The 24,964-nt window shown below is 42.6% G+C and overlaps 1 protein-coding gene across 1 annotated transcript in view; it reads left to right on the top strand.

Annotated features, from left to right (window-relative positions):
• The window catches only part of syne1a (spectrin repeat containing, nuclear envelope 1a), a gene marked incomplete at its 5' end in the record, with an annotated part of 117,391 nt that extends 93,367 nt beyond the window's left edge, over positions 1–24,024 (top strand). Inside the window, 28 exons of the mRNA XM_080047663.1 lie at positions 660–842; positions 1,188–1,334; positions 1,496–1,650; positions 2,346–2,493; positions 2,581–2,675; positions 2,758–2,992; positions 3,375–3,569; positions 4,914–5,039; positions 6,256–6,411; positions 7,106–7,264; positions 7,548–7,714; positions 10,327–10,489; positions 11,553–11,740; positions 12,004–12,154; positions 12,811–12,993; positions 13,170–13,307; positions 13,687–13,878; positions 14,847–15,174; positions 15,756–15,824; positions 16,267–16,400; positions 16,946–17,066; positions 17,834–18,045; positions 18,709–18,915; positions 19,090–19,218; positions 19,624–19,887; positions 20,018–20,107; positions 20,767–20,825; positions 22,664–24,024. Of these exons, the coding sequence (XP_079903789.1) occupies positions 660–842; positions 1,188–1,334; positions 1,496–1,650; positions 2,346–2,493; positions 2,581–2,675; positions 2,758–2,992; positions 3,375–3,569; positions 4,914–5,039; positions 6,256–6,411; positions 7,106–7,264; positions 7,548–7,714; positions 10,327–10,489; positions 11,553–11,740; positions 12,004–12,154; positions 12,811–12,993; positions 13,170–13,307; positions 13,687–13,878; positions 14,847–15,174; positions 15,756–15,824; positions 16,267–16,400; positions 16,946–17,066; positions 17,834–18,045; positions 18,709–18,915; positions 19,090–19,218; positions 19,624–19,887; positions 20,018–20,107; positions 20,767–20,825; positions 22,664–22,925 (4,656 nt within the window). The 3' untranslated portion in view covers positions 22,926–24,024. The remainder of the gene's footprint in view (positions 1–659; positions 843–1,187; positions 1,335–1,495; positions 1,651–2,345; positions 2,494–2,580; positions 2,676–2,757; positions 2,993–3,374; positions 3,570–4,913; positions 5,040–6,255; positions 6,412–7,105; positions 7,265–7,547; positions 7,715–10,326; positions 10,490–11,552; positions 11,741–12,003; positions 12,155–12,810; positions 12,994–13,169; positions 13,308–13,686; positions 13,879–14,846; positions 15,175–15,755; positions 15,825–16,266; positions 16,401–16,945; positions 17,067–17,833; positions 18,046–18,708; positions 18,916–19,089; positions 19,219–19,623; positions 19,888–20,017; positions 20,108–20,766; positions 20,826–22,663) is intronic.
• Positions 24,025–24,964: the final 940 nt, after the last annotated feature.

The following is a 24,964-nucleotide window of genomic DNA, read 5'->3' as shown; positions in this document are numbered from 1 at the left end:
GCGTGTAGTCAACTCACTATGAGGATTCACAAAGCCTCTGTCCCCTCTGCAGAATACCAAATTGCGCCGTGCCCTTTTGTCCGCTTGAATGTAGATTCACAGCACAATCAAACAAAAGCCTTTTGAAAAGGAGACAGCAAAGGGAATGACAGGCCCCTGATTTACACTACAGGGGTGCCCCGGTGTCACACTGGGCTAGTAGGGCCAAGCTGGGTGATGTCTAGAGACACTCTGTCCTAAGGCAGTTATTTTGACTGCTGTAAACGGTTAGCGGTTAAGAACTGTAATTGTTGTTGATGCACGGGCCGTCTTTTCTTTTTCAAATAAAGCTTTACACAAGACCGTTGCTTCACTCATCTCAATGTATTAAGCAACATTTTATTAACTCGACTCTCCACTGGATAAACACCAAAGTACAAAAATATGTGACAATTTCGGCTGAATCCTGAAAGTTTGAACATGTCAAGGCTTCCCTTTTCCTGAAAGACATGGAAAATATACCATGTCTTTCTTTGCCTTTGTATTGAATATCTAGTCTTGTTGTCCCTGTTCCATTAATATACATGTAAATACAATGACTTTCTCTGACTTTTCGAAACCTAAAAACTTTTAGTGGCTCTATTCCCAACCTTCCTCCTCTGATGACATTACTGTTGCAGGCGTGTCTTGGTGACCAGGCCTCGGCGCAGCAGTCCCTCCAGCAGCTGCAGGCTTTAGGGGAGCAGCTGAAGAGCCAAGTCGACGCCTCCTCCTCAGCAGCCCTGCAGTCCGACCACCTGTCACTCACACATCGCCTAGCAACACTAGAGCACGCCCTTAACAGGCAGCAAGAAGTACTGCAGGTAGGAAGGATAGTAGGGGTTGGAATGACATACATGGTTCCTACACAGTATAGGAAAGTTTGTTATCTAATTTGAGTAATTTACAGGTCGGGAAAACAAAATGTGTTTTATATAATAAGCATCTAACAATTTTTACTCAGATGTCAAATATGGACTGAAAATGCAAGAAAGACGTCTGGAAATTTTAGTCTGGAAAGTATAAAATGTTTAAATGGAAAATGTGTAGGAACCCTGGACATACACAGCACTGTTTCTTAAACACAACCATAATATATGAATAAGGGGATATGATTGGTAGGCCATCACATCTGTATTCTTACTGTCTGTGTGACTGTTTGTTTGCAGTCTGGATCTCAAGCCTGTGAAGGTTTCAGAGAGCAGCTGGACACATTGATCCGTGGGGCTGAGGAGGCCGAGGAGGTGCTGAAGGAGTCGGACCCCATCGGCTCACCAGATATCACTATGGTGCAGACACGGATGGAAAAACTCAAGGTATGAAAAACTGCCTTGGTGACTGTTATATTATCTGTTTTAACATCTGCATAATTTGATCATATAATACATGTCAAAACAACAACTTTTGATTCAAATCATTCGCTTGTTGCATGTTTGTTCCCAACTCACCCACTAAATGTGTAATATTGTGTTCCCAGGTTCCCCTGTTGAAGCTCAGCAGTCTGTCTCCAGACCTGGAACGTGTAAACGAGTCGGTGTACAGACTGCCGGTCAGTGACAGAGACATTAAACGGCTGCAGAGTCTTAACAGAGCCTGGGCGGCTCACTGTGCTCACCTCACTGAGAGATTCAGGTACTGTACCTTTAAAACCTTCACATTTATCTTGTTTGTAGGAGCACTCTGCAGTCAGTGACCACTATATTGCAAGACAAACACCCACCAAAACAGAGAAAATGTATTACGAAATATCATGGACACATTCTATTGTCTTTAAGACATAAAATGTTTTAAAATTTCATCCGCAGTGTAACAAAGTCATTTGTAATTTTTCTCTAAATATATCATTAATATTTAGTAAGATATTAATATGGGGTTCACACATTCATAATTAGCTACTATGAAGAATATATTATAAACAAATTATTCATGAAGGCTTTGCCTGTAGCTGTAAAGTTCAGTGAGTTATTAATAAATAGCTCTATGCTCTTGAATTTACAATAAAACCAACAAGCCTGCAGGTATAAATGAATGATGAATTACAAAATGTATTTTTACCATACTCATTTTCCACCTTCTTTCCAAAAGTAGAAGGTCAAAAAGTTCCTAGGGTCCTTGCTGATTAATAAAGAAGTTACCTAAAAAAAATAGGAAAAATACAACACTGGTGTTGCAGGAGATATATGTGTCTACTCATATATGAGCTTACAACCTGGCAACTCAAATATTGTTTCATACCTACAGTACAATGCTTTATAACTGTGTCAGTCAAATATGAGATGACAACTTTAGTAGTGACAACATGTTAATACTTGTTATGTCCTCTCCAGTAAACTGCAGGCAGTGTTGCTCCAGCAGCAGAGTTTCCTGCAGAAGTGTGAGGCCTGGATGGACTTCCTGTCTCAGACCGAACAGAAGCTGGCTGCTGAGATCTCAGGCAACTACCAGAGTCTGCTGGAGCAGCAGAGAGACCATGAGGTCAGAGAAGAATTTAAATACATCTGTGCTACTTGCTAGTCATTGTATGTACGGTGTCATTATTTATATATGTATGTATGTGTACAGTTGTTCCAGGCAGAGATGTTCAGCAGGCAACAGATTCTCTACTCCATCATCACTGACGGCCATCATATGTTGGACCAGGGACAAGTGGATGACAGGTAAACACAATATATATTACAAAAAAAAATTATCCAACTGAGAAGAGCATACACTGTATTCTAACTCTTGTCCTTGTTACAGAGATGACTTCAGTGTGAAGCTGGCCCTGCTGAGTAATCAGTGGCAGGGTGTAGTGAGGCGGGCCCAGCAGCGAAGGGGCATCATTGATAGTCTGGTCCGCCAGTGGCAGAGCTACCGAGAGATGTCGGAGAAGCTGCTACAGTGGCTTCAAGAAGTGACCCGTGATCCGGATGTACATCAGCCAGGGGAACCGGTGGCCCTGCAGCAGGCCAGGAACCTGTTAGATCAGATACAAGTAGGTCACAGCACTTTGGAGATACTTACAAAGTCACTGATCAATCTATTCAAATTTCCAATCTCCTTTGAAGGTGGCTAATCTACAAAATATATGCTTTATCACAATTCTCATTCTGATTTATTTAAAGTAAAAAGCAGGTGGATGAGGTCGGGGATGGGTTCAGTCAGTGAAGCTGCCACTTTGCCCTGAATCATTTTAAAAGTTTGAATTATATTTGAGGTCATTGGGAGAGGACATTTAAATATTTTAATTGCACACTTAATTGACCTTAGAAAATATAAGCGTCCTGCTAATAAACCCTCACCCCAACCCCATCCTCAAACCTTGGACTCCATTAGTTAACCCGTACCCCCTGTGCCCCCTGTGTCTGCTCCTGCAGCTGAGGGAGCGCGTGCTCCAGAGGCAGCAGGGAGGCTACATCCTGACGGTGGAGGCCGGCCGGAGCCTGCTGCTGTCAGCCGACGGCAGAGCCGAGTCCAGCCTGCAGACTGAGCTGATGGAGATACAGGAGAGGTGGAGGCACGCCCACCACCGCCTGGACCAGCAGAGAAGAGAGCTACATGGCTTTCTAAAGGTCAGACACAACTACCAGGAACTACCTGGAATAACAGTCAAAATGCTTTATTTATTCTTGGTTTGGTGTGCTCTCTCTCTCTCTCTCTCGCTCTCCCTCACTCTCTCGCTCTCTCTCTCTCTCTGTCTTAGTATATTTATTTATATTTAACTACTCTTCTACTTATTTGAATTTTCTACTTATCGATGATTATGGGACATCCTGTACTATGGCAGGTACCTTATGTGAAGCCTCATTCAAAGACAGTCTGTGTTGAAGGCAAAGCTAGCTGCTGTGTCTCCAATGTGCTGCAGCAGTAAAAGTGAGGTGAAGGGGGCTGAAGGACATCTGAGCCCTTAATGAGCCCTCCTCCACATTGTACATGCACAACGTTGAAACCAGGTCATCACATGAATAAATGTGCTTGCACCCTTAAGTCATGAAAAGAAGCAGAGAAGGACAGAAATGGAAGACACTCACTCCTGTCTGCAGACAAATTGCCGAGCATCTGCCCACACTCTTTTCTTCTAGTGCCAGGCAGCCCAGAGCACACATCCACATGAACACACACATGCGGTCATTGTGCAGTGAGCTGTAAGGATTTTGAAGCCTGCATGGTTGATTTTACAAGCTGTGATAGTTCCCTGTTTTGAATGGTACTGAGTGACGTAGTGTATTTATGTTGTTGAACGGGGTCCTCGCATTTGCACTTTAGCTACTAAAGCTATTTGTGTCCTTTACCGCCTATTCTTTTCCATGACTCTTGATTCAGGTATGCCACTGTTCAGCAGTGTTTCTTACCAAATGTTACCCTTTTTTATCCTGAATTGGACTGTTATACAGACTCTAAAAATAGCTGTAATCTGCGCCCTTTGGAGCCGAACCTCCCTCTTTCGTCATGAAGCTGCTTTAATTCTATTTGGCTGTTGGATTTTTGCTGTATCACTCTGGCTCATGGTGTTGCTTGGGAGGTTCAGAGCTGAATGTGCTGTCTATGGCATGATAATGGATGCAGCCTGACTTCAGCCTTGGGTTGATTTGTGTGTGTGTGAGACAGTTTGTTTGTGTGTGTGTGTGTGTGTGTGTGTGTGTGTGTGTGTGTGTGTGTGTGTGTGTGTGTGTGTGTGTGTGTGTGTGTGTGTGTGTGTGTGTGTGTGTGTGTGTGTGTGTGTGTGTGTGTCAGTTCATGATTGTGTATTCTGCTGGTTCCCCGTACTGCTGCAGCTCCAGGAAGAATTTATAGCAACTTCCCTGAGTACGAAAAATCTGCAGTCTATGCGTGTGTTTGAGTGTTCATGTGTGTGTGACTTCTATGCTCCAATTCTTACAGTGTGTGCGTTTGCGTGTTTGTGTTTGTGAATGTAGAACTGGGAGCGATGCGAGAAGGGCATAAATGCATCACTGGAGAAGCTGAGGGCCTTCAAGAGAAAGCTGTCTGTGCAGCTGCCTGACCACCATGAGGAGCTCCACTCAGAGCAAATCAGATGCAAGGTGAGGAGAATCTATAATAATGATTAATGCGCACACACACACACACACACACACACACACACACACACACACACACACACACACACACACACACATATCTATTGAAATTGTATTTTTCTTTCAGGTTAGCTTTTTTTCCCATCTATGCAATACCAACATATTTTTCTTTCGGCATTGAATGCATAAGCACATTATTACGTGTATCTCTTGGTCTGTTTCTCTTACTTTTGCACACACACACACACACACACACACACACACACACACACACACACACACACACACACACAAAGTCTTGTCCTCTAACCCTTTAATCTGGATACGGGGACAAACAGATGAACAGACGGGGCAGCAGCAAAAAAAAACAAGAATCTCTATCTATCAGCTGCTGTCTCATTATGTGACCTTGTTTGTCTGGTTTCAGACTGTTGTGATAGATATTGTTTATTCTCCAGTCTGGTTAGAGCACTTAGTGTATTTTATCTACTTAAAATTATTTATTTATTATTTTTAAATAAAATTTAAAAAAATCCAATAAAGAGCTCTGATTGTCTTAGTAAAGAATGGTTGACCACTGGACCTTGCATGCAGTCATGTTTCATCCATGACAAGTAGTCCTTAGGGAGGAGGAGGAAGGGGGCTGCAAAAGTACATAGTAAGCATCAGCTGAGGAGAGAGAGAGAGGGGGTTGGGGACAGCGGTAGATGGAGGAGAAAGAGAGGGTGCATGCGCATGAGAGTGAGAGAGAGCATCCCTGCTTGCAGTGGGGGTGTTTTTATGTATGTGTGTGTGCCTCCTTTTCTGTGTGTGTGTGTGTGTGTGTGTGTGTTGCATAATAGAGACAGACACTAGGCATCCACAAATGATTACCCGGCAGCAAAGCCATCACACTGACGGAGGAGGGGGAGATGCGAGGTTAGCTGGACCTGTTACCTTATCTTGCCTTTACCCTTGAGCGTAGCTGTTTTATTCTCATTGAATGTAACACATTCTTGCAAGTAGAAGAAATGTGTCTTTTTTTCCCACATCACTATTTCTGAGGGTACAGCAGCTGCACTTGAGCTACAATAGTTTCTGTTCTGTGGATTCCCTGTTCTATTTGACAATGGCTGTTGGTGGTAAGGAGAAAACAGGCTAGTTTGAGTGCATTTGAGGCTGTGGATTAATTCTCGGTTAGTGTTGTTAATCATCTCCTTGCCGTGTCATGTGGATGCAGGAGTTGGAGAGCAGCGTGGAGAGCTGGACAGATGACCTTACTTCCTTGTTTCTGCTGAGGGATTCCTTGGAGGGCGTGGTCAGTGCTGATGACATCACAGTCTTACAGGAACGCCTCCGGCTGCTACAGCGCCAGTGGGAGGAGGTTTGCCACCAGGTACATTCACACAGCACACGACTTTACGATTTTTTTTTTTTTCCTTTGGTGTTTTAGACAGTCGATTTATTTCCTCCAGTAAGTATTCAAAGGGATTTTCTCTGTGTAATAGCAGACCAATGTGTGCTTTTGTTAGATCCTGGATGAGTGGATTTAACTCGTGCCTTTAGCAGAATTCAGTTAGTGGAAGCTTTCAGTGGTAAATAAAGTGTTGAGATAAAGAGTGATCATATCTTAATTTAATAACATTGGCCTGCACCCTGGTTATATCCCGGGCTGAAGTAGACGGCTGTGGCTAATTTTCCATATCTACTGCTTACACTTCGGACATCACGGGACCAACAGTGTTAATGTGAGCCGTGTGTTACTGTGAAAGGGCTGTTTATTTAACATTGAGAGGGGATGTAATAATTGACATGACTGGGTTTTTTATGGTGGCTGCATGAGCAAGGTTTTGTTTCTTAGCTCTCCCTAGTTGATTTTAGCATACGACTGCAATCAGACCTCTAATAATGTAATGTTATTTAGTTTATCTTTAACCAATACTGGTCTTTCCCTCAATAGTTCCTACCTTTCATGTTTTGACTGTTTTTCTCGTCCTCCCCCTGCTCTCTTCTCTCTCTCATATCCTCCCATCTCCCTTTCTCTTGTCCCCACTAATCCCTCTCTCCGTCCTTCCCTTTGTCCCCATCAGCTGTCCCTGCGCAGGCAGCAGGTGAGCGAGAAGTTGAATGAGTGGGCGGTGTTCAATGAGAAGAACAAGGAGCTGTGTGAGTGGCTGACGCAGATGGAGAGCAAAGTCTCTCAGAATGGAGACATCAGCATTGAGGAGATGATTGAAAAGCTGCGCAAGGTGATTTCAGCACACCTCCATGCATGCACCAGTACACTCAGTAGAACTAGATCCAAGTTGAACCCTGAGTCTTTTGACTTGAGCATTTAAAATCTTGTCCACTGCTATGTTGTAATTGATGTATATAGTAATGTGGTGTGTACCATAGTATGCTAGTTTAAATTTTAGGAGTTAAGAGTTGTTTGCTTAAACCCCCTTTTTTTGCAAAATAGTGTCCCATGAATGCAAAAGTGTAATTCTTTAGAAATAACAGTGTTAACCTGCTTGGTTGTCTCTCTCCCAGGACTACCAGGAGGAGATCAGTGTAGCTCAGGAGAACAAGCAGCAGTTGCAGATCATGGGCGAGCGCTTGTCCCGAGCCAGCCAAGACAGCAAGGCTTCCGAGATCCAACACAAACTCAGCAAAGTGGGCGAGCGCTGGCAACACCTGCTGGACCTCATCGCTGCAAGGTGGGTGCACTGTGAAGAATATGGGAGGTGTTGTTTCATGTACGATCTCTTTAAGTGCTTTGGAAATATGGTTGAAACTATTCAAGAAAGTCTAAGTCAAGAAGTTTATTAACACACCATGTCATAGGGAAAATTAATTTTCCCACAGTGCTGTAGAGGCATTTCCTGAGTTTCTTGCTGCTGTCAGTGGGGGGTTTCCATTTAGTGGAAGCTGCAAAACAAAGCACAGAGAGGTCACATTCCTTTTTTTTTTTGTCTCCATCCACCTTTTTTTGGCACTCTGGACACTTCTGTTTCCTTGAGCTGGAACCAGTTTTGTACTGAATCCTTAATGCCCTTTGAATCTGCTTCTGATTACCTGTTTTCTTTGTCATCTTTGTGTTGATTCAATACAGAAAATATAAACCTCTTTTTCTATATGTTATGAATTGAAAATGACCTTACCCAAACTTTGACCCCCTGCCCCATCCCCCCCCCCTCTCAACGACTTTCTTCCGGCTGTTGCCCTTTGGGACCGTAGAGGGAAGAAAGGGAGGACCGTGGCTGACCTCATACAGACAGCTGCACACTCTTTGTCTGTTATATTAGTCCGTAACTAAAAAAAAACAGGAGAGTGTTTATAGTTGTCATTGGGAGCAAATAGCTGAAAGTGGAGCGTTTTTTTTTTTTATCAAACATTTTTTAAGTATTTTTGTTGTTGTTACGTTTCTGGGGAAACAATGGTCTATTATTTTTCTCCTGCATACCTGTTTTATTGGAAAAGTTTTCTTCGCATTATGCACTATACAGCAAAGTTTACTCATGGAGCCTCAAGCCTTTGCTTCTGTTTGCACTGCGTTTGTGTGCATGGTGAATGATTCGACGACACAGGCCAGCTCTGCAGCACATGCCTCTGACTGTAAGTCTGTTTTTAGAAACAGCAGCACTTGTCACTCTCAGGCACTCACTAACACACACACACTCACACATACATGTACACTCACGCCTGTTTGTTGGGCTTCTCTTTTTTCAACCTTGGAGAGCAACAGTTGATCAGTCACAGTTGTGCCCACCCCGCCACTGCCCGCTCCCCTTCTGCACCGACAGAGTTTACAGAGAGTCCCATGTGGAGCACGCAGTCCAAAGAGAAGAGTGTTTCGGATAGACACCGCGACGCTTCCTGACGTTACCGTTTGTCTTTGGGAATTCCGCTCCCCCATGGTTTTGGATTTAGGGACGGAGAATATGGCAGGATGCCCAAGCGAGGATCTGCCGGATTGTGACTGCGATGTCAACAGGCAGGACAAACTTTATTCAAAAACAGCAGTGTACTTTCTTCATGCAATTAGTTTATCTTTCATAGTAAATAGTAAGAAATAAGAGCACATTTCTAATCTCTTACATGATTATTTATGTGGAGTGCAACGGCATCAACAAAATATTCTTGTGTATGTTTCTGCTCAACGGCCTTAAAGGTCTCTGTTTTCTTTCAGCAATATTTATTTACTTCTGTTTGTTTTAGCTTCATGGTTGGCTGCAGATCTAGTTTAACTGGTGTGTCAAAGTCATTTCTTAAGTGTTGTTTTAACCAGTCTGGGTTTCCAGCATTGGGTGGAGATGGGACTGTACTTTAAGTTCCAGACAGTTTAGACAAAAGCAGGAGTGTTAGTGTCACTGTCACTTGTGATTATAGTGTCATTGTGTGATTGACATCGTAATTAAAATGACCTTATGAAGCTGTGCAAACCTGTGAATCAACAGATTAAAACAAGTGCTTACAAATTTGAATTAGGTGCTGTTTACGATGTGGTGTGCAGTTGCTACCATGCAGCACATTAGAGCTGCAGGATGGCAAGTGATTATAGAGTAGACCTGCTAAATGTGTCTATTATGTATTAGGTTGTGATTTGTTTATGCCATATTGAATGGCCGCCTTCATTCGTCATCAAGTCTGTGTAGAGACAGTGGGAGTTGCATTGCTTTGCGGGGTGCGGTGTTGAATTTTAAGCTGTTGTAAGAGTTGGATGTTGGCTCATTTAAACGTGATTCACATAACACTGACTGCAGTGGCTAGGGTTTGGAAATGCCAGGCGTTTGCAGATCCAAAATGGTTGTCCAGTTGTTGTGTAGGGTCAATAAAGGATTCATCACTCACATCAGAAATATCTTCCCCCGATATAATCATATAATCCTCATACTTGTGTTACTTTTCTTCTCTGTTTAGCTGAACGTGGCACATAAAAACTCATTGTTATTATATGTCTGAAATGTAAAAAAAAAAAAAAAAAAAGATTTATTCCAAAGAGTGTTTTTTTGCGGCGTGCATTTTATTTCATTCTTACTTGAAATCCATAAACAAATACAAGAGATGTTTTAAATGTGTTTATCTGGTGAATTTAAAATGTTTCCTCTTCTGCATTATTTTTGGTTACATTTCTAAAAAAAAAATCACATTGCCTCCGATATATCTTTTATTCAATCCTTTTAATCAGGTGAAAGAGTCAGCAGTTATATTTACAGTGTGTTTTATGGTTCTTGTTATACTGACTAAACACATTTGTCCCTTACCACACGGTCTGCGTCAGTGTTTACAGTGGTGCCACGTGTTGATTGTGACTGTGTTGTTCCACCAGGGTGAAGAAGTTGAGGGAGACCCTGGTGGCAGTGCAGCAGTTAGATAAAAACATGAGCAGCCTGCGTTCGTGGCTGGCTCACATCGAGACGGAGCTTTCCAGGCCCATCGTCTACCACACCTGTGACGACCAGGAGATCCAGAGGAAAATCAACCAGCAGCAGGCAAGTGGGAGCACACACAAAGAGTCCTGGGCCACACAAATACAAAGCACAATAGTTCAGTGATGTGTTTGCTTTGTCTGTTGGAGTCAGCGATTCTGGAGAATGCTTGTTGTCAAAAATAGTTTTGGTCAATATGAGTGAGAATCTCCTTAACATTCGCTACCTGGCTGTCAGTAATGTGTGCTCTGAAAAAAAAAATCCATTGTTAATTCACAGCCTAGACTCTGTCAACGGGCATGTTGCTAGCTACAGTGGGCCACCTTTGTTTACATACCCTTTGATTATATGACACTTTACATAGCCTAGTATATGTATTATCACCAGATTTTTTCAGCGCACTTATACAGTAGTACATACAGGTAGCGGACCATGAGGAGATATTCACTGATTTTTCACAAAAAGTGATTTTGTCAACAAGCGTTCGCCAGAATCGCTGACTCTACCTTTAGAATGGAACAAACTATTGCAGCAGTTGACTTGTATGTAGTAATAACAGAAGGCAACTTCTACTACTACTACTACAATACATATGCACACTCCAAGCATCCTCACACACACAAACATGCACACGTGTACCTTTCTGTTAATACTAAATGATTGCAGAACAATCTGACTCAAATTGAGCTTGTGGAAACAGAGTAACACTGAACCACATGAGGAAATCATAACATGACTCATGCATTGCACACATCTCTGGTAGTTTGTTTGAAGCTGGCCCACATTCAGTATCAGTAATCCCTCCTGCCGCCAAGAGGCCGCTCTAAATGTGGACTGGATTCTAAGGACCCCGCTGACCTCCTTCCTCTGCAGAGAAGCCCTGTTAGCTAACGAAGGCATTTACTGTAGTTTTTGCTGGCTAGCGGTTTTCCTTGTTCCCGTGCACTGTTGGGAGATGTTCGCTGAAGTGATGTATGGCCTTATTTAAAAGAAGCTTGCTGTCTATCATAAAACATAAAGACACTTAAGATGTGGAGCAGTCTGAAAGAAGGGTCAGACACACACACACACACACACACACAACCTTGCTGCAAAAATCAAGTTTTTTTTTCTGAATGCTTTGTAGGAGCTGCAGAGGGACATAGAGAAACACAGCACCGGCGTGGCGTCTGTGTTGAACCTGTGTGAAGTCCTGCTGCACGACTGTGACGCCTGCTCCACAGAGACAGAGTGTGACTCCATCCAGCAGGCCACCAGAGGGCTGGACAGACGCTGGAGGAACATCTGTGCCATGTCTATGGAGAGGAGGCTCAAGTCAGTATCAGTACCCCATAGACTATTGCTGTCTTGTGTTCTGTGTTCATATGCATGCACTACTGAAAAGAATCAAACCTTGTAAGCCAGTGGTATTATTGTTTGTGATAGTTTTCAATTTTGCAAAGTTATCACACGTAGTTGAGATCATATCAAAGGTTTGGTTAAGTGTGTCCTAAGTAGGCCATCGCCTAATCACACAATAATATGTTTATATTTAAGAAAATGTAGGCATGACATAACTGAGCAAATCTTCTGTGCAGGATTGAGGAGACGTGGAGGTTGTGGCAGAAGTTCCTGGATGATTACTCCAGGTTTGAAGACTGGCTGAAGACCTCAGAAAGGACAGCAGCTCTGCCCAACTCCTCTGGAGTTCTATATACTGTCGCTAAAGAGGAGCTTAAAAAGTTTGAGGTTTGTCTACTTTGCTTTCGTTGTCAAATGATGTGAAATACAGTTGCTGCTGCACTATGTGTGCATGTATACATTAGCTGGTAGCAAAGTACAAAAACACAGACTCAACGGTATGTCTTGTTGTAAATCTATGTGTATATTTTCTCCATGTGAGCAATATAAATCTCTAGACAGACGCCGTCCCTGCATGGTAGCGGAGACATAGAGAAAAAAAAGTTGTCAAGGTGTCAAGTGGCTCAAACTCGTCTGCGCTGGTTTGCTCAGCTGCTGCAGTCTGTCACTGTGCACGTGCACATCCATGCACATAGCTGACTGTCTGGCTCGGTTCCACTGGGATCTGCACTGTTTGTGCCTGATTGGAAAGTTCATTTTAGTTAAGCATAGATTGACAGCATATTTCTGGATTTCAATCTTTAACATGTAACAACCATATAATAACAAGCGATCCTCTTTTGACACCAATTTTTTCTTACAGAACAGAAAATTGTTTTAGAACCTGATTTTACAGTCTGAATTACTTTTGAGGTTAATTAGTTAGGTTTTTTTTCTCTGTGCATGCATGCCATAAAAAGCAGAATACTATATTGCATGTGTGACTTCATATACGTTCTTCCTGTGCAGAGCTTTAATATGTGGGTGTGTTTGTTTTGTCGCAGGCCTTCCAGCGGCAGGTGCAGGAGTGCCTGACCCAGCTGGAGCTCATCAACAAACAGTACCGTCGTCTGGCGCGGGAGAACCGCACCGACTCCTCCTGCCGACTCAGAGAAATGGTGCATGATGGGAACCGGCGATGGGATAACCTGCAGAAGAGGGTGGCCGCCATTCTACGCAGACTCAAGGTAACATAGTCTAAGAGTGTTGGCACATTGATTGACTAAGGTTTTCCAGAGTTGATTAAGCAATCTCCAGTATGGTATAACATAGTTTTTAAGATACCACCAAAGTTAATGTCAAAAAGGATCAATTAAAACAATTAGCCATTGTTTTTTTTTTATGTTTCCCTCTGTTCATTCAGCACTTCATCGGCCAGAGAGAGGAGTTTGAGACGACAAGAGACAGCATCCTGGTGTGGCTCACGGAGATGGACCTCCAGCTTACCAACATAGAGCATTTCTCTGAGTGTGACGTACAGGCCAAGATCAAGCAGCTCAGGGTAAGATACACTGGCAGACTCGGTGTTTAAATGTGTATACAACTGAGATACAATAATATAGTATTTTCTATCAGTGTGTACAGTATAAGTTCATAAAATGGGACAAACATGTTATAATTACTGTCTAGAAACTTAGAATACAACGTACGAAAATATATAATAACTTCAAAGACTCATTTTCTGTGCTCATATGCAGAAATCAAAACATTGCTTTAAGTCCCTTATCAAGCCAAAGGACCGAAACATTTGCGGAATAAACTAATTTAATCTTTTAATTGGGTGTAGGATGAATCAAATACTTGAAATTATCATTTGATTATTAGACATTTTCTGTATTATTGTTAAGTGTAGTTCTTCTGCTTTGTGTGGTCTTTCTCAGGCGTTCCAGCAGGAGATCAGTCTGAACACAGGGAAGATTGAGCTGGTGTTAGGTCAGGGCGTTTCTCTGATTGAGAAAAGTGAACCTCTGGACGCAGCCGTCATCGAGGAAGAGCTGGAGGAGCTGCAGAGATACTGCCAGGAGGTGTTTGGACGAGTCGACAGATACTACAAGAAACTCACACGGCTGCCTGTGAGTAAAGAGGCACAGACTACACGCAGAAACACTAAGTCATCCAACAAGAAAACAATATTACTTGAGTGGAAATACACACTAACACACAAGTATAAGTTCAGTTAACATAAGACAGGTATTCTGATGCTTTCTAAAAGGCTGTTGAATAAGTGTTCACTCCTTTTTATGGAAATGTGTTATGCAAATTTCTGCTTCACAGAATAAATTGGCATTATGAATACACATCAAACAGTACGTTATAGAAGTATAAGCTGGTGTGGCACGAGTTACTACTTAATGTGTTTAGCACTGACTGAGTCTCACTGTAAAGACAAGTGAACTGTGTGTTGCCTCAGTGAACACAGTGCTCTGTAACCACATTACAACATGTACACTACAGCTGTCCTCCTTCGCCACATGCTGAAAATGTCTCCAACATAGTTCACACTGACAGCCGGTACGGAACAGAAGATACACTCATGTTAACAGTCAGTGCAGCATACACAAACTCACCTCACATTACCGTATGAGTTGTGCCCTCACATTTCTTAGTTACACCTTCATTGAAATTCTTTAACCTTTAAAGCTGTAGTGCATGTAGTGCATCCTCATGGGGGCATAATAGTATGCCCCCATCAGGAATTCTGAGGAATTACAACAACACTGTCGGCGCATCTACATAAGGTTAGTCCTTCTGCTGTACGTCCCGTTTTTTTTTCCGTCTTTGCGCTTCTTGGGAATTTTTGCGGCAGTGTCGGGGGGGATGGGGATTTATCAACGCCGCCACACTGAAAAACACAGAGAGAGTTTTGAACACTTGATAGGCTTTATCAACTTTGTGTCAACAGAACACGTTTGGCAATGGCTTGAATGTAACCTACATTCTTTTATATGAAAAAGTTTTGCACTATAGCTTTGAAGTGTCTTCTGGCCTTTCGTTCACCTGTTTGTCCTTCCACTAACATGATCCTTCCCTCCTCTCCCAGCTGGCCGATGACGAGCTGGATGGTTCAGACAGAGAGCTGGACATGGAGGAAGCTGGCGACCTGTCTGAGCTGCAGTGGGGCGACTCCTCTCTGCCCCGGACATCCAGCCGGCAGGCCGCGGGCACCACCGCCCTGGTCCGGGCAGACCGCTCTGGACGGGACACCCCAGCCAGCGTGGACTCCATCCCCTTAGAGTGGGACCATGACTATGACCTGAGCAGAGGACTGGAGAGCCCAGCAGGAGCAGGAGACAGGAGCCCAGGACAAGAGGGGGAGGAGGAGGAGGAGGAGGATGAGTATCTGAGGACAGCTGCCACGGTGCTATCAGGTCAGTGCAGCTTTCTCACTCAACTGTATGATGGGATGGATGATTGGCTAATGGATATGGCTGCAGATTGATTGTGGATGAAAATATCAAATTTCTTTGGGGCTGCATTATATTAGTTTAAAAAAAAGTATAATGTTTTTTTATCTACTTTAGTTAGAAAACAATTAGGAAATGACAGACACATCATATACAACCTAAGAATTGTTTCTTATGAGTTTAAGAATGGTTTTAGTGGTGAGGAAATATTCTGTCACCAGAAAATGTATTACAGTATGTATAATGCATTTCCAGCATTGTAATGGTTTAACTGGTTGCTGTGGAAGTTAAAGCGAAAGCAGGGCAACACTTCTATCTTTTCAAACTAGGTGAAATCTGAACCACCGACTATTCAAATGAAGTCCAATAATTTTAAAGCCCATCACAGCCTCAGTGGGCCACATTTGAAACTTTCAAAGCAACATCTAGTTCTGCCACAAAGACATCATTGCTGCCCTTTTGTCCAATATAATAGATTAGCACAGATATCACAATCAATTATGCCCACGTTATAAGTAGTGTTTGTTGTATGTCTCTCTTCCCAGATGTAGTTATCCCAGAGAGCCCAGAGGCCTATATGAAACTGACTCAGAAAACATTGAGATCGTCTTCTGGTAGGAAACTGTGCCCCCTGGTGCCACAGCATGAAACAGGAGCGCATGCCATAAACTAAAACAAGTTTCTTTTTTTACTGAACATTACTAGCATCATTCAGGCTGCATGTCCCACCATCCAGAAAAAAAATCTGTGTATATTAAAAAAATGCAAAGTTTACACCATTGCATGCTGAGGTTGCTAATATTAACCGTTTTTATTTATGTGTTTGTGTGTTTTTTGTCATTTATTTCACAGCTAATATCATTGTTAATGTGTTAAAAACCTGACCACCTGTGTTTCTTTTCTGTTAAGTCACGCTCTTTATTTTGCATCTCAGTCTAATGCATGCCATCACAGCATCACTCCCCACCGACTAGCATGCAAACAAAAGAACAATGTTAGCATGGATCATTTTGAACCCTCCAAGCTTTCTTGACCCGTGTTGTGGTCTCTGTGCAGGTGAGCCAGGCCAGCTGGAGGCCAGCCTCAGGCAGCTGGACCAGGCTCTGGACGCTGGACGCTTCCACCTCCAGCAGAGAGAGGCCACCGCCAACACCTCCAGCCCCGACGTAGACTCCACCTACATGGGCTATGTGAGTCCTGAACTGAAAGAGATTATGAGTCATTTTAAATGTTTATGAATCAGTTACATTTTCCTTTGATGATCATAGATTACCTTTAACAGCAAAGAAGTCCATCAAGGGATATGAATGCTATTTTTATTTAGTTATTATTAATGCCTCTGCAAGGGTCTACCATTTTTTTGACAACATCCGCTGAAGAAATTCAACTTTTTTATTTTCTGTAGAGTGTAAAATGTTCTGCTTTTGTCTTTTATCTATTTAGATCATTTACAAGTAAATAATCTGAAGAATTTAAATAATGGTCATTTGGTATAAATCAAATTCTTTATGTTTAACCATGAAGTGTTTATCTTGGCTTGTGTTTAATATACGAGCTATAGGAGCTTGTGCCTAAGCATGTTAATGAAGGTAATTAAAAGTAATCGTAGAATATCAATCAGATTATCACAATATTCTTAAAACTCGTATTTATTTATTTAGTTTTTGTTTACCATTTGTAACACACATTTTAAAAGGTGTGATCTAAATATCTTTAATTCATATTATTCCTCCAGATGCGTCTGATGGGAGAGTGTCGAGGCAGTATAGACGTAGTGAAGAGAGCGGAGGGAGAGCTGACTGAAGACAACATGCCAGGACTCACCAACCCCACCAGCACGGACGCTCAGAGTGCAGGTCAGTCAAGGCCGAATTCCACCGGCTGCGTCTCCGGTCCTTCTCCGCTCCAGCACGGCATAAACAAAAATACAATTAAGAGCAGTCAGTGGGTGAGTTTCCACCACGGCCGCTGCGCCGTCTCTCTGCTCCGCTGCTGCTCCAGCTCTCCGGTGAAATATGCACTGCTTCTATTTCTGCCGGATGCCGGAGCTCACCGCATCAATTTAGCACAGAACACATCGAGATAGACAGGAACACAGGCGCCGACTAGACAATAAAATCTCCGGTTAATTTTCAAAATAAGACACTCGGTGTTCACTGCAGGTGACATTCTCAAAACAGTGACACATACAAGCATGTCCACTGTTCTTTTACTCGTTCGGATGGGAACAATAACCTTCCGTGCGTTCGTTGTTGTGTAAATACCATATAGGAGAATCATATTATCAAGAGCAATCGCCCGTCACTTTTATTACCGCAGGAACTCCTCGTTCTCGCGACCCCAGCAGTTCAGCAGAGCTGGCCGTGCTGGTTTGAAAACGGAGCCGGTGGGTATTGCCGGACGTGAGCGCACGGAGCAAAACCGTTGGACACCGCACCCGCAGCCAGTGGAATTCCGGGGTTACTCACACACACACACACACACATACACACACACACACACACACACACACACACACACACACACACGTGCACACATCATTTTCAGACGCTGAAAACTGATGTCCTCCTCCTGACTATAGTGCGGGTTGCTGCATTAAACTTATCTGATTGTCTCCCTTCAGGTGTGATTGAGCGCTGGGAGCTGATCCAGGCTCAGTCTTTGAGTGAGAAGCACAGGCACAAGCAGAACCTGCAGCAGTGGCAGCAGCTGATCTCAGATCTGCAAACCATGAGGGCCTGGTTGGGCCAGTCTGAAGCTGAACTCAGTCAGCTGCGAGGTCTCAATGTCAGCACTGACATACACACCATCCAGCAGAGAATCAAGAAGCTCAAGGTTGGTTTATTGCGTGTGTGTGTTTGTTTGTGTGTGTGTGGGTGTATGTGTGCGTGGTAGTGTGCCAGCTGCTGTATCAGAGCATCAAACAATTTTACAAAATGGAAATTAATTTCTAGACCAAAATCTCATTGCAGGACTATTTTCAAGGAAGCTGTTATGAACTCTTGTTGTTTCTTGCATTTAGATATTGCAACCATCAGTTAAGCAGTGTCATTTTGTTTTGTGCACTGTGTTAGTCCTTGTACAGTATACTGCACTTGAATTATTTGACCCCACTGGCCTTGTTTATAATATCATACTTCATGTGCAGGGCGCTTACAAATGTTTTCTCCCCCACACACACACACACACATACACACACACACACACACACACACACACACACACACACACACACACTGACTCACATCTCGATACCTAGTCCAGCTGTAGCTGCCTGTAAAGCTTTTGGCAAGATATCACTATTCTATAAATACAGCCCTGTGAAGCCTAAAAGTTGTAGGCCTACATCTAGCGTGTCCCACTCACCTCAGCATAATCCTGCTGCCCCTCATGTATTCTCAGCCTTCTCTTTTCTAGTAGCCACATCTTACTTATATTCTCTCGCCTTACACACAGAAGCAGTTGTGAATATTTCCTTTCTGCGACTCTTCCCTATAGGAGCTGCTAAAGGGGATGGATTCCCACAAGTCAGAGGTGTTGTCCATCAATCTGAGCAGTGCCGACTTCCTCCAATCGGAGCCTGACTCTGAGGAGGCGTGGCAGTTGAGGGAAGGGCTGAAAGAGATGAACACACGCTGGGACCGGCTCGGTACCTCCCTGGAAGACTGGAGGGAAGAGCTGCAGAGGGCGCTGATGCAGTGCCAGGTATTCAAAAACACACCCACCCAAAATAAGACATTTTAAAAAGTAATATGCATCCTTAGTTTACAATGATTGCCTCTGGAAGAGAATGAATGAGCGAGTGGTAAAGGGAGAGACAAGTAACACGGTAAGCGCATAAAAAGCACTGGATGTCAATCACGCTCCCTTCCCTCTCAGGAGTTCCACGAGATGAGCCACGGTCTGCTGCTGTGGCTGGAGAACATCGACCGCAGGAGGAACGAGGTGGTGCCCATCCCCCCCAGAGTGGATCGTCAAACATTACGAGCTCATCACAAAACACTGACGGTACGGAACAAGGTTTAACCACGGTGTTATGCCTTTAGTATTAATCTCCATTAAATGAGTGGATAATTCACCAGTGGCAACGAAGGAATTCAAAGCTAAATGAAAGATAACAACGGTGTTGATGTTGTTCTCTTGTGAATGTACTGGGATGTTGTTACAGTTTTTACCTACAATTCTATTCTGAGCCATCTCATGACAAACAAAACTGGTTCAAATCTGAGTGCATGCCCTTATTAAATGACAACTGGCTTGGTCGTCATTAAAAGATATGTGTTACATTACCGTAATTAAAATAAGGAAGAATGAACTATAAAAGCAGAGGCGGTATGATGTTCCAAAGAAAAAGCTGGATAAATGATAATAAGAAACATTATTGACTCCTTCGTCTATTTTATTTTTTGGCAGCAAATCAAGCGTGAGCTGCTGGACTCGCAGCAGAAGGTGTCGTCTCTTCAGGAGCTTTCGGCTCAGCTGTTGGTCAACACTAAAGCTCAGACCTTGCTGCTGCAGCCTCAGGCCTCTGAGCTGATCCGGGATCAGGGCAGTGAGTGTCTGGAGGCCCAGGAGAAGGTACACGTCATCCTGAACAGGCTCAAGCTGCTGCTGAGGGAGGTGAGCTCAGACCTGGCTGGGCTGGAGAGGAGACTGGAGGCCACAGACACACGACAGGTCAGAAAATGCCCACTGCAGAGTGAATATAGACTTAATGTTGAAATAACCCAATCTTCCTCTCCATTGGCAGCACTTTTATTTTGATGTCAATATTAAATTGACTGTTGTTATTTCAATTTTTTTACAGGATTGCCTACCGCTGCCTGTTGGCAAATCAGAAATAAGTGGATCAGCTGGTCCAGTGTCAGAGGTGACCGTCCAAAATCGCAAACGCATGGTAATGTTTCCCCTCATAACGTCCAGTAGGGGGGGCTAGCCCCTGAGCAAAGAAGAGAGTAAAATAACAGTCAACAGTCAACATACCTTCTTGTTCCCCATGGCATAGATGTTACCAGTCTGTCATTCATCATTCTTTATTGTTGATACAAATGTAAATGATTTGTTGCTGCCCCCCACCCCTCCCTTGTTTGAGATGTGTTTTGCTGCCCAGTGCCCATATCATGTTGATCTGCTAAAAAAAAAATTACAAGAAAAACTGGCTTTTCTTCTAACATGATTATATTTTTCTGAAATGGTGAAATTCATATCTAATTTTGTATAAAAAAAATATATATATGATTAGGGTAAATGTAAAGAAATGCCTTTTTTTAATTTTATGGCTATGTTAATAATTTGCTTTTGTCAGTTTTTCTTTTTTTTTACTTGACTTTTCAGTATTTAGTCTTGAGAAGCCAGATTTCTTGGTTCTGAAAGTCAATCACCGTCATTGATTATGTTGCTGCTGCTCGTGGTTATTGACGATTCCTCCTCTAGCGATTGTTATGGCTCTTTATGTTATTTGTTGTTTTTCTTTCATCTGAAGCTTTGTCCTTTTTTGCCCTTGACTGAAACATTCTTTTCTTTCTTTTACCCCTCCCTGCTCATTACGTGGTACAGCCCCGAGGCAAAAGTAGTAAGGCCCACCCAGGACCCCCAGAGAGCGGCCCCCGCCACAGGTACCTCTCTCCTGGACTCCAGAAACAAGGGACGATGATGGAACCAACGCTACGCCTGACTAAAAACTTGATTTTTATTGATTAAACTCATGAAACAAAAATCAGTTAACATAGTCACCAATCAGCCATGTTTTTGCCATTGAAAGAGATTTGAGAATCTAAGAAGACTTGATTTTGAAGGCTTTAACCCTGCGTTCCATGATCGTCCCTCATTCTAGAGACCATGTTACCAGCTCTTAAACGAGTGGGGAATCGCCTACGTCAGGCCGCTCCCTTGCTCCTTTAAATGTTTTGTTTCATTGCTTCTCTTGGCCCAGCTGCTTCTTGAATGGCATCATGAAATGCTGCCTGGTCATATGTTCTGCTTGTCTTTTGTCAGAGTCACTGTAGCCCTCTCCTCGCCCCCACTAGATGGCATTCTCTGAATCCCAGTGAGCCCCCCCGCCCCCCCTCCTGTTCCTTTAGCTGTTTTTCTTTTTCTTTCTCAGGTCTCTTTCCCGTTTCATTCTCTTCATAGTTGAAAGCAGGATATGACGCTATAACTCCTGCACTTTTTCCCTCTACCTTAACTCCCACTTCTTTCCTACGTTTCCTTTCCAGACGTTATAACTCACCCACCTTTGACTCTGTTATTTTACCTTTCTATGATTTTCACTGAATGCAAACCAAAACACACACACACACACACACACACACACACACACACACAATGTTGCTCACAGCAGCCTTGTTGTAGTGTTGAGGAGGACTAAATGAAATTGGCCGCATAGCTAGCATCTGGAGGGGTGTCAGCGTGTCCGACCCTCCTCCTCCAGCCTGTGAGGATGCGTCCCAATGAGAACACGCTGTTCTTCCACTTGAGTTTTGGCTCTAACGGTGGAAATCTCCAGAGAAGCCTCTGGCATTTCTCCCTGTGTCTGTTTGGTATAAGACGTGACATTGAACTCTCACACACTCTGCTCTAAAGCCAGACTGTCCCCCCACCCCACCCCACCCCACCCCAGTGAGACACGACTGGCTATCTATAAATGCCCTTGGTTGAGTCTCTATTTTTTTTGTGCCTGTTTTGTATGTGTGTAGGTCTATTTGTACGTGTGTGTCCTTGTGTTTAACTTTATTGACTCCATTGATCTCTCTACTTGTTGGATCTGGGTCTGTTTGCTGCATTTGGCCTTTGTTTGCTTAACTTCCTCTTTGGTGTTGTCCTGTGTTCATTCTTTTCCCTCATATGGGTTTAATAGTATTTGCAAACATGTTTGTTCCAACCCACTTAAAATGATTGTTATTTGAATAATCACAATTAATCGTTTTGCTTATAGAAATAGTGAAACATGCTCATCCTTTTCAAACGTCTTGCTTCGTTCAATATATATATTATTATTATTATATATATATTTTATTTATAGTTGAAATTTCAGAAGCAGAAACCAGAGTGTTTTTATTGAAAAATGTCATAAGACATTCATCAATTATCAAAATATATCAGTTTTTATCAAGAAATTAAACAGTTTAACAAGAGGCACAATAGGTGAAAAACAAATTTCAAGTTATTTTTGTTTTATTAACTTTCTGGTACATACATAGTCGGAACACCAATTTATTTGATCTATCAAATGTTTCTGATGAACTGAAATCAGTCTTGGAGTTATCATCAATTTGTTCTGATTGAAGCCCATGAGGTCGGGGCATTTATTTTGGCTTTATAGGCAAGCACATTTAAAACATAAAAAAAATAAGCAATTAAGAGGTTTTGAAAACACAGCAGTGATTTGCAAATACCAGTGAACTCAGTCGTGTTCTTTTGCTGTGTTTTAACTTGTGTCTGTGTCTCCCTGCAGCCGGAGCGGATCACTAGGCGCCGCTGGTTGCGTTTCCTCCCATTCTGACCTTGGGGATGGCGTCTCTTCCCCTAAAGGCCCGTCCTTCCTGCTGCGCGTCCTCAGGGCAGCGCTGCCCGTCCAGCTTCTCCTCTTGCTCCTCATCGGCCTGGCCTGTATGGTGCCCATGAGCCAGCAGGACTACAGCTGTCACCACGCCAACAACTTTGCCCGCTCCTTCCACCCCATGCTGCGCTACACTAACGGACCTCCGCCCATATGAGAAGTAGCCAAATATCTCCCACTGACTCCTTTGAATGTTTCCTCTTCACCCCTGTGCCCTGAAACTACGCACACTTTCCAGTGCTGGGGAGCTCTGTGCATGATGAAGTGTTATGAGGGGCAGATATGAAGACTTCTCTCATTAACATTGCACACCCCACCCTCCATAAATCACCTCAACCCTTTAAACCCACTCTCCAAAATAAATGGACCTTCATTTGGAGACACCCTTGTCCCCAAATCCAAATATTTCATGTTGTTTTAAATTAAATGTGTATAGAATTTTTTTTAAGGTTTCAAAAGAAACCTTTGAAATCAATGAAAAAACAAAGCACTATTTATATACTGTATGTTGGGAGCCAAAGTCGACCGTGCTTTTTTGTCCATGATATCCAGTGCTGCTACTATTTATTTAGTGTTCAATCGGTTAATAGATTGTTAGTGTTGATGAAGCTAAAGCACCACCTTGAGTGTGGGATATTGTATCTGACAAATTTTTACAGTAGACCTGCAGTTTGAGTAGCAATCATTAACAGCGAAGGGGTTTGTCTTTAAGGAGAACCTGCTTAAATTTGGGAATGAAGTATATAATGTTAAAACTAAAATCTGAACCTATAGCACTGACATGAGCACTGTCTCTAAGGTACCGCACTGAGGCCGTCCAGCCTAAATGGCCGACTTCTTTCCCCAAAAAAGCCAAGGCTTGTAGTCCTGTTTTTAATTTCAGTATTTAATCAACCAGGGGCAAATCTGGAAAAAAGATGAGCTCTCCGATTTGTATATTATTGTTGAAATGCCTTTGAATACAGGCAGTTATTTTTTTATCTTTGTGTTTGAGCATGCACTTGAAAGTCCCCTTGCTTTTAAGAAAGCCAAACAATCACTGGTAGTGTTTTAGTAGACAGCTGTGACATAAAATAGTGTGATTTGTAATAACTGCAATAATTATTCTGCAGTGATGAGACAACCGGATCACTGCGTTGTTAGGACAGAATCTGTAAAAATAAAAAATATGAAAATGGTTATTTATGTATGTACAGTTTGATAATGCCCACTTCATGAAGAATACTCTTTGCAAATAATAAAACATGAAATATTTACTTTTGTGTATTGTTTTTACTTGACTTTGGGATAAAAACTTCAAAGAAATACGGCAATGAACAATATCTTCTCAATTAAAGCTTTTATTTTTATGCACAGTAAACAAATGACAGTCAGGTCAGGTTCGACTGGATTAACACATAACAGCTGAAATGGCCGAATCCTGGTTGAACAACAGCATTGAGACACAAATCTATGAATCAGATCATAATCTATGCTTCAAAGCAATGCCTCACATGTCTCTCTCTTATACACACACGTATACACACGCATGCGCACACACACAACGTAACAAGATCAGAAAAGAACATCGGTGCAGGTTCACATAAAGCATAAATCTTGTAGGTTTGAAGTTGAAGTTACCCAACACGGAAACTTTTGATCGTGTCATTTTTTGATGATTTATAATTAAACTGATATACGTTCTCAGCCACTGTTTTCATATTACATTTAAAATTGTTTGTATATGGGGCGCCCTTAGCTCAGTTGGTAGGGCGTCCCCCCCATGGGCCTCGTTCAGCAGCGGACCTGGGTTCGATTCCAGCCCGCGATCGTTCTCTGCATGTCACTCCCCTCTCTGCCCCATTTCAACTCTGTCTCTACACTATCAATAAAGCATAAAAATGCAAAAAAAATATATCTTTAAAATTGTTTGTATGCATAAGACACGACACCTGACAAAGATGTTTAAATTTAAACACATAAGAAATTAAATTCATTGTGTAGCAGTTTAAGTTTAGTGTTTTAGTGTTTTTTTAATAATCCTTTATATGTCAAAGTAAAAATAATGCCCGATAGCCCCTTATAACACAAGAGGAAGTGCACTTTGGTAGAGACGAATATAAGGAAAAATTTGCTGCTCCTCATTGTTTAAATCACAGTAGCAAATAGAGGACCACAAATATGACCTAACACCTTGGAGATAATGAGCTGTACTGT

Source organism: Ammodytes marinus (genome assembly GCF_949987685.1).
Source record: "Ammodytes marinus genome assembly, chromosome: 19".
NCBI lineage: Eukaryota > Metazoa > Chordata > Actinopteri > Uranoscopiformes > Ammodytidae > Ammodytes > Ammodytes marinus.
This window is presented reverse-complemented; position numbering and strand designations above follow the sequence as displayed.